Source organism: Dromiciops gliroides, chromosome 3, assembly GCF_019393635.1.
Source record: "Dromiciops gliroides isolate mDroGli1 chromosome 3, mDroGli1.pri, whole genome shotgun sequence".
NCBI lineage: Eukaryota > Metazoa > Chordata > Mammalia > Microbiotheria > Microbiotheriidae > Dromiciops > Dromiciops gliroides.
This window is the reverse complement of record NC_057863.1, coordinates 467,976,928-467,986,145: the sequence shown is the minus strand read 5'-3', so window position 1 is coordinate 467,986,145 and position 9,218 is coordinate 467,976,928. Positions and strand designations below refer to the sequence as shown.

Sequence of the window (9,218 nt, the reverse complement as noted above, 5' to 3'; positions counted from 1 at the left end):
CTGGGAAGGCCTCTAACATCTCCATTACATATAATGCTTGCTGATGGTTTTAGGTAGATACTGCTTATTATTTTAAGGAAAGCTCCACATATTCCTATGCTTTCTCGTGTTTATAATAGGAATGAGTGTTGTATTCTGTCAAACGCGTTCTCTGCATCTATTGAGATAATTATATGATTTTGGTTAGTTTTGTTATTGATGTGGTTGATTATATTAATAGTTTTTCTAATGCTGAACCAGCCCTGCATTCCTGGTATAAATCCCACCTGGTCATAGTGTATTATCCTGGTGATCACTTGCTGTAATCTCCGTGCTAATATTTTATTTAAGATTTTTGCATCATCAAGGAAATTGGTCGGTAATTTTCTTTCTCTCTTTTGGTTCTGTCTGGTTTAGGTCTCAACACCATATTTGTGTCATAAAAGGAATTTGGTAGAACTCCTTCACTTATTTTTCCAAATAATTTGTGTAGTATTGGAATTAATTGTTCTTTAAATGTTTGGTAGAATTCACTTGTAAACCCATCTGGCCCTGGAGATTTTTTCTTAGGGAGTTCATTGATGACTTGTTCAATTTCTTTTTCTAAAATGGGCCTATTTGGGGCGGCTAGGTGGCGCAGTGGATAAAGCACCGGCCCTGGATTCAGGAGTACCTGAGTTCAAATCTGGCCTCAGACACTTGACACTTACTAGCTGTGTGACCCTGGGCAAGTCACTTAACCTCCATTGCCCCGCAAAAAAAAAAAAAAAAAAAAAAAAAACAACCAAAAAAAAAACAACCAACAATAAAATGGGCCTATTTAAGGATTTTATTTCCTCTTCAGTTAACCTGGGCAGTTTGTATTTTTGTAAATATTCATCCATTTCATTTAGATTGTCAAATTTATTGGCATACAGTTGGGCAAAATAATTCCTAATTATTGCATTAATTTCCAATTCATTGGTGGTGAAATCTCCCCTTTCATTTTTGATAATTTGGTTTTCTTCTTTTTTTGTTTAATCAAATTAACCAAAGGTTTATCTATTTTATTGGTTTTTTTCCCATAAAACCAGCTCTTAGTTTTATTGATTAATTCTATAGTTTTCTTGCTTTTAATTTTATTAATTTCTCCTTTGATTTTCAGTATTTCTAATTTAGTATTATTTTGGGATTTTTAATTTGTTCTTTTTCTAGCTTTTTTAGTTGCATGCCCAGTTCATTGATCTCTTTCTCTTTTTTATTTGTGTAAAGCATTTAGAAATATAAAATTTCCCCTAAGCTCTGCTTTGGTTGCATCCATAGGTTTTGGTATGTTGTCTCATTATTGTCATTGTCTTGGATTAAGTTATGGATTGTTTCTATGATTTCTTGTTTGACCCACTAATTCTTTAGGATGAGATTGTTTAGTTTCCAATGAATTTTCAGTCTACCTTTCCATGACTCTTTATTACATGTAATTTTTATTGCATTATGATCTGAGAAGGATGAATTTACTATTTCTGCTTTCTACATTTGACTATGAGGTTTGTGTCCTAATACATGATCAATTTTTGAGTATGTTCCATGTACTGCTGAGAAAAAGGTATATTCCTTTCTATCCCCATTCAGCTTTCTCCAGATATCTTTGCATCTAACTTTTCTAATATTCTATTCACATCTTTAACTTCTTTTGTATTTATTTTGTGGTTAGGTTTATCTAATTCTGAGAGGGGAAGGTTCAGATCCTCCACTAGTATAGTTTTGCTGTCTATTTCCTCTTGTAACTCATTTAACTTCTCCCCTAAGAATTTGGATGCTATACGAGTTGGTGCATATATGTTAGTATTGATACTACTTCATTATCTATCATACCTTTCAGCAAGATGTAATTTCCTTCCTTATCTCTTTTAATTAGATCTATTTTTGCTTTTGCTTTTCTGAGATAAGAATTGCTACCCCTACGTTTTTTATGTCAACTGAAGCATAATATATTCTGCTCCAACCTTTTACCTTTACTCTGTGTGTATCTCTCTACTTCAAATGTGTTTTTTATCAACAACATATTGTAGGATTCTGATTTTTAATCCACTCTGCTATTTACTTCCGTTTTATGGGAGAGTTCATGCCATTCACATTCAAAGTTAAAATTATTAACTGTTTATTTCCCTCCATCTTCTTTTCCCCTTTGTACTTTTTCCCTTTCTTTCATCCTACTCCTCTTGACCAGTGTTTTGCTTCTGACCACTGCCTCCCTCAATCTGCCCTCCTTTTTATCAGCTGCCCTTCTTTTTCTTGCCCCTTTCCCGGCTTCTGCCCTCCCTTCTATCAATACCACCCTTTTCCCCTTCCCCTTTTGTTTCCTTAAAGAGTAAGCTAAGTTTCTTTATATAAATAGGAGTGTATTTTATTCCCTCCCTGAACCAAGTCTGATGAGAGTAAGGTTGCACACAATGCCCACCCCTCCCTTCTTTCCCTCTATTGTAATGGGTTCTCTTTGTGTCTCTTCATATAATGTAATTAACCCCATTCCACCTCCCCCTTCCTCTCCTCCCCCTAGTCTTCTTTTATTCTTCCCCTTTTCTATATCATCACATCAAAGTCAATTTAATAATAATACCTTAACAGAAATACAGATCCCAAGAGGTAAAAGCATTATCCTCCCTCATAGGGATGCAAGCAGTTTAACATCACTGAACAACCTTCCCTCTCCTCCCCACCTTGTTTTTACCTCTTTATATTTCTCTAGAGTCTTGTATTTGGAGATCGAATTTTCTGTTCATTTCTGGTCTTTTTCTCTGGAAGCCTTGGAAGTCCCCTGGTTCATTGAATGTCCATCTTTTCCTCAGAAAGAGAACACTTAGTTTTGCTGGGTAGTTGATTATGGGTTGTAATCCAAGCTCTTTTGCTTTCCTGAACATCATATTCCAAGCCCTGCAAGCTTTTAATGTTGAAGCTGCCAGGTCCTGTGCACTCCTGACTGTGGCTCCATGATATTTAAATGATTTCTTTCTGGCTGCTCGGAGTATTCTCTCCTTCACCTGATAATTCTGGAGTTTGGCTACAATATTCCTTGAAGTTTTCCTCTTGGGGTCTCTTTCAGGAGGTGATCCATGGATTTTTTCAATGACGATTTTATCCTCTGATTCTACAATTTCAGGGCAGTTCTCCTTGATAATTTCCTGGAATATGGTATCTAGACACTGCATGGGATAAGCGGACTTGAGTCAGTTCAGATTCTGAGGATGGGGTCTGGAAAGTCCCCAGCCCCTAGTCCCTGTTATTGTTAGATTATTCTGTTTATGTTTTATTCTATAGATTATAATAGAAATCATGTGTTTTGCCTTACTGAACCTGATGTACCCTGGTACCCCTTTCCCTCCCTTGCCTACATTCCAAACACCTAGTCCTTGTTATGGGTTAGTTATGCTACAACACACCACCTTGTTCTATGACCAGACAGGAAAGATGTCTCCTGTTAGTACAGATACTCCCAGATCTTACCTCTCCCTTTTTGCATTCCTAAATCCTAACTCCCCCCCCCCCCCCCGTACCAGCTCCTGGTACCATCACTCCCTTCTTCCCCCTTGCCCCTCCTTACCCAGGAGGAGTGGTTTGGAGTGGTTTCACCCCTCCCTTGGTTTGATCTTTTCCCCCTCCCCTTTCCCCCAGCTCTCAGACATAGCTGAGCATGTATCATACCCTGATCATGAGCTAAACATGCACCCTGGGTGAGACAGGATTGGATGTTAGATTGTGAGCTCACCTTGTGCATGAGGTGACCCCCCCTCAAAAATCTCTATAAAAACCCAACTCATGAGCCAATTACTGCGCTCTCTGCCTCTGCTTGACTTGGTGGTCTCCTCGAATTATTTGGGTAAACTGAGGCATTTTTGTACCAAAAAACTCTTTTCTTGATCATGACTTTCAGGTAGTCCAATAATTTTCAGATTACCTCTCCTGGATATATTTTCCAGGTCAGTTGTTTTTCCAATGAGGTATTTCACATTTTTTTCTATTTTTTCAGTCTTTTGTTTCTGCTTGACAGATTCTTGGTGTCTCATGGAGTTATTAGCTTCCATATGCCCAATTTTAAGTTTTAAGGCATTATTTTCCTCAGTAGGATTTTGCACCTCTTTTTCCATTTGGCCAATTTTTTTTCTCCCATTTGTATTATGTAAGGAATTGTTTTCCTCAGTCCTTTTTGCAGTGTAACTCATTTCTCTCATTTCTTCCATTTTTTCTTCTATCTCTGTCATTTTTTTTAAATAAAAGTATTTTATTATTTTCCAGTTACATGTAGAAATAGTTTTCAACATTTGTTTATATAAGATTTCCAATTTCAAATTTTTCTCCCTCCCTCCCCTCCCTCCCCCCTTCCCTAGACAGCAGGTAATCTGATGTAGGTTATATATACATAATAACATTAAACATATTTCTGCATTAGTCATATTATAAAAGAAGAATCAGAGCAAAAAGGAAAAACCTCAAAACAGAAAACCAACAGCACCAAAAACAAAAGAAATAGTATGGTCCAATCAGCATCCATATTCCACAGTTCCTTTCTTTTTTCTTTTTTCTTTTTTTTTTTCTGGATTTGGAGAGCCTTTTCCATCATGTCATTTGTTTTTGTTTTTTTGGTTTTTTTTTGTTTTTAGTGAGGCAACAGGGGTTAAGTGACTTGCCCAGGGTCACACAGCTAGTAAGTGTTAAGTGTCTGAGGCCGGATTTGAACTCAGGTACTCCTGAATCCAGGGCTGGTGCTCTATCCACTGCACCATCTAGCTGCCCCAGTCATTTGGTTTTAAAAGCCTTTTTGAGCTCTTCAAAGAAGGCTTTTTGGTCTTGAGACAAGATCATCTTCCCACTTGAATCTTCACTTGTAGGCATTTTGACAAACTCATCTGAGTTTAAGTTTTGGTCTTCACTTTCACCATAGAAGCTGTCAATAGTAAGTGTATGAGAAAATTGCCTCAGTTTACCTAAATAAGTCGAGAAGACCGAGTCAAGCAGAGACAGATTTATTTCATTCACATGAGAATGGGCAACTCCATGCAAGAGATGAGGAGCACGCTGATGAGCTCATGAGTTGGGTTTTTATGGAAGTTTGAGGGGGCAGTCCCCTTGAGCACAAAGTAAGCTCACAATCTAACATCCAATTCTGTCTCACCTAGTATGCGTGTTCAGCGTGTGATCACAGCATGCTCAGCTAGGTCCAAGAGCTGGGGAAAAGGGAGGGGGAAAGGGGGAAACCACTCCACCCATGTAAGGAGGGGGCAAAGGGGAAGAAAGGAGAGATGGTACCAGGATCTAGGGTTTAGGAATGCAAGAAGGGAGAGTTAGTATCAGGGTGGGTCTGTGCTAACAGGAGACAGCTCTCCTGCTTGGTCACAGAACAAGAGGGGAAGAGGTATGTTTTAGCAATGGGATGGAATATGGACAGAATGGTCTAACAATAACAGGGACTGGGGACTGGGGACTTTCCAAACTTCAGCTTCAAAGTCTAAACTGACTCAAGTCCATCAAAAGTCCCACTCAGTAAGGGTCCTTTTTTGTTTCTTGCTCATGTTGTATCCTATTTTTAAACTTATAATTTTAAAGTCTGCTCCTGGGGCACAGGGTTCACCGTGGCTAGCTTCTTACTGCTCTCAGCTGCCCCACTCTTAGCCGTGTTGAGCTGCCGCCATGTCGAGCTACTGCCCTCCTCTTTCACCCAGATGAGATGGACCTGTCCTGAAATCTTCTAAATTATCTCAAGTAGGAGGATTGTCTCTCTCTTTTTTCAGGTTCTGTAGTTCCAGAATCTGTTTAGAGGCTTGATTTAATGTTGTTTTTGAGGGAAACACGGGAAAGCTCAGGAATCTTCCCAGTTTCTCTCCGCCATCTTGGCTCTGCCCCCAGAACTCCATTTGTGTTTATTCTTCAGTTTTATTTTTGTCTCTTTCTCTTTGTTCTACTTCATTTATTCTTGTTCATTTCTCTTTCTCATTTCTCTTCCATTGATGTTTTTAGCCTTTGATTGTTTTAGCAATTTCCCCAGTTACTCCCTCTACTTTTGTAACTTCAAAATTATTTAAATATATTTATGATCCAATTTCATTTATCCTTTGATACTTCTATTAATAAATTGATTAACTCCCAATCTTGTTGCTTATTGATTTATTAATCAATTTCTTTCTTTATTTATTTATTAATCAATTCTTTCAGTGTAGTGAGCCAAGTTGGGGGTGAGGGAGGAAATGCTTTTGTCAGGCTCAGCACTATACTCTATGAGAGTGGTGGTGATGGGAGTGGGGGGGATAGGGAAAGGAAAGTGTGTAGGAAATAGGGAGGTAGACATTCCCCAAGTGGTAGGATCTGGGAATAGTAGGAAAGGGATGAGTTTTTTCTCTTGCTAGAAGGTGGTAGAAGCCAGAGGCCTGCTTTCCTGAGGGTTTGGAAGGAGTGTGACTTCAGTCAGGTAATGGGGAGTGGGACAGTCCCTAAAGCAATGCAAGCCATCCTCACTTCCCAAGGGGGAGGAGTTTACTTTTCATCAGGAGAAGGAGGAAGTTACCTCAAAGCAGTTGAGGATTCCTGGGGGATAGGAAGACAATGAGGCAGAGCTGCATCCCTGGCCATGGGTGAGTTGGTGATTGCTTCTCTGAGGCAGGGTGTTAGAATTAGGGAGCTGGAAGGACTATTCCTGGGTTGGGCATGCCTGGTGGCAACAGAGGTAAGAAAAGATGGAGAGAGCTGACCAGTCTTTGTCTTCCAAACCCATTATTTTGGGGCAAAGTTTCAGTTGCTTCAGTTTTTGATTTTTTCCCTCCAAAGGTCAGATGGTTTGCTTGTTTCTTACTCTACTGTTGTCCTCTTCCTTTACTGATGAGGCAGGGATGGGTTTGGGCAATGTTATAGGCAGGTGATGAGAAAATGCGCTACTCTTTTTTTTTTTTTTCAACCATCTTCCTAGAAGTCCATGCAGTTAAAAAATGTTTAATATGTTCTTTTAAAGAGCAGAATTAGGTTAAAGTCTCTTTATATGTTTAGTTTAAAGGAGGGATTCTTAGTCTGGTTTCCAATGTGTTTTAAAAAAAGATGTTGATAAGCTCTGTTTCAATATAATTGGTCTCCTTATGGGATAAAGCACCAGCCCTGGATTCAGGAAGACCTGAGTTCAAATATGACCTTGGACACTTGACACTTAATAGCTGTGTGACCCTGGGCAAGTCACTTAACCCTCATTGCCCCTCAAAAACAAAACAACAACAACAACAAAAAAAAAAAAACCATGATTCTGAAAAGGAGTCCATAGGCTTCACTAGACTGCCAGAGGGGCCCATGAAACACAAATGGCTAAGAATTTGTCATTTAAAGCATATCTAGGATTTGAATGCTTATAGTCCAAGAAAGCCTGTTTTGGGAGGCTTGGTGTTTTCCGAAGCAGGCTTTCTCTTCTCTACATGTATTCCCTTCTGTCTGGTACTGCTTTCCTTTTCTGGAATCTATCTGAACTTTTCTATGCCAGAAACTTCATCTTCCACCTAACAGTGCTGATTGATGTCTGCCTATAACTGTGACCAGACCCTGTTTGTGCTGTTCCTTCCAGATTCTCCCTTCCTTTCCCCTCCTACTACTGGTTATCTCCAGACAAGCCAGATAGACTTTTCTCCTAAGTTTTGTTGGTTTGTTATTTTTTTCTTGAGGGACCAAGGGTTCCTAGGATTTCATTAGTGTGGGGAACCTCTGATGAGCAAACAACCTCTATTTCCCTCAGTTTCCTGTACTATAAAATGGGGATAATAATCGTACCTACTTCACAGGGTTCTTGTGAGGTACAAATGAGATATTTGCAAACAGCACTTAGTGCCTGGCACACAGTAGGCACTGTATAGATATTTATTTCTCTTCCTTACCTCATTTCTTTCCTCCACCAATACAGGTCATCATCTCTGCCCCTTTCAGTCTTGGAGAATCACCTGTAGCACTGAGTGGTGTCACGTGAGAAGTTAGAAGATGGGAGACATGAACCCAGATCTTCCTGACTCCGAGGCCATCTCTCTGTCTATTCAGCACCATGGGCCCAACCCTTGTGAGTTAAGTATGCCAAGGAAAGGTCCTATTGTTTCACCTCATTGGCTCCTTGAATTCTTCTGTGAAGCCCCTCCCTTCCCCCAGCGTTCCCAATTAAATCAGCCAAGTTGGTTGCAGAAGTGTGAACTTTATTACTAATTTACAGAGGATATAAGCTTTATGCCCCAGAACACCTGGCTGAAAAGATGCATGCATTAGCATTCAGTAAGCAAGAAGAAGGAAAAGAGGAAAGGGGCTTCTTTCTGCATTTGCCTTGTGGTTATTTTGACTTAATGTTCTTGCTTACAAAAAAGAATAAAGTAAAACATTTTCCCACAATGGCGAAAAGGCTAGGTGTCAGGACAAGGAAAGCCAATAATCTGACACAGCAGTAGCCTTTTTTTATTTGTTGAATTTTCTGAAGTTCAACTCATTTCAAACCAAAATTTGTTTGAAAATTTCATTTTTCAAAAAACCCCAAATCGCCAGTTGACAATTTTTCCAATGTAAAAATTTATGCTTAAACGACAAGTTTGAATTACATTGTCCATAAAATGTTTATGCAAGTCCAGCTAGGGTTGCAGAAAATGTTTCTGGTTTAATGATGAGCAAGATTGATGTTTGTCATTTGTTTGAATGGATAATTTTGGAAAATCTCCATAATTCTACAGAGAAAAGGATCAAGAAACAACTCATCATAAAACTAAATCAGCAGGGAAAAACAATAAGACATTCTGGAAGTCTCCAGGTAATCATGGACTATGATAGGATAGAGGGGCCATGGTTGGAGGCCCTAAACAGTGGCATTACATGGTTAAATGGCTTCCACGTAGTTAGCTGGGAGCATCCCAGTCCTGCCTGTCCTCTGCACGGTGCCATACATCCAGCCTTCATCAATAGCTTGAACATTGACAATGGCATCGCCATCTTTGAAGGACACTTCATCCGCATCAGCAGCCATGTAGTCATACATGGCTCGGAAGGTTTTCTGTTCGAGGCATGGGGGGGGGGGGGGAAGGGGAGAAAAGCACATTATTGATTGGCTAATTCAGGAGACAGATTATATAACTGTGATTTGTCAAGAAGTTTAACACATCCATTCCTTAAAAGGCAAAAGGCAATATGTGAAACCATCTTTTCTTCCTTTTGGAGCAGAGATCAGACCTTTGAAACATTGCTACAGGACTGCTGTATGTCTTTCTGTCTTA

General features: G+C 39.4%; 1 protein-coding gene across 1 annotated transcript in view; it reads right to left on the bottom strand.

The window, feature by feature from the left end:
* Positions 1 to 8,142: 8,142 nt before the first annotated feature.
* Positions 8,143 to 9,218, bottom strand: part of NEB (nebulin) — a 229,466-nt gene continuing 228,390 nt past the window's right edge. The window contains 1 exon segment of the mRNA XM_043991344.1: positions 8,143 to 8,998. Within this exon segment, the coding sequence (XP_043847279.1) occupies positions 8,825 to 8,998 (174 nt within the window). The 3' untranslated portion in view covers positions 8,143 to 8,824.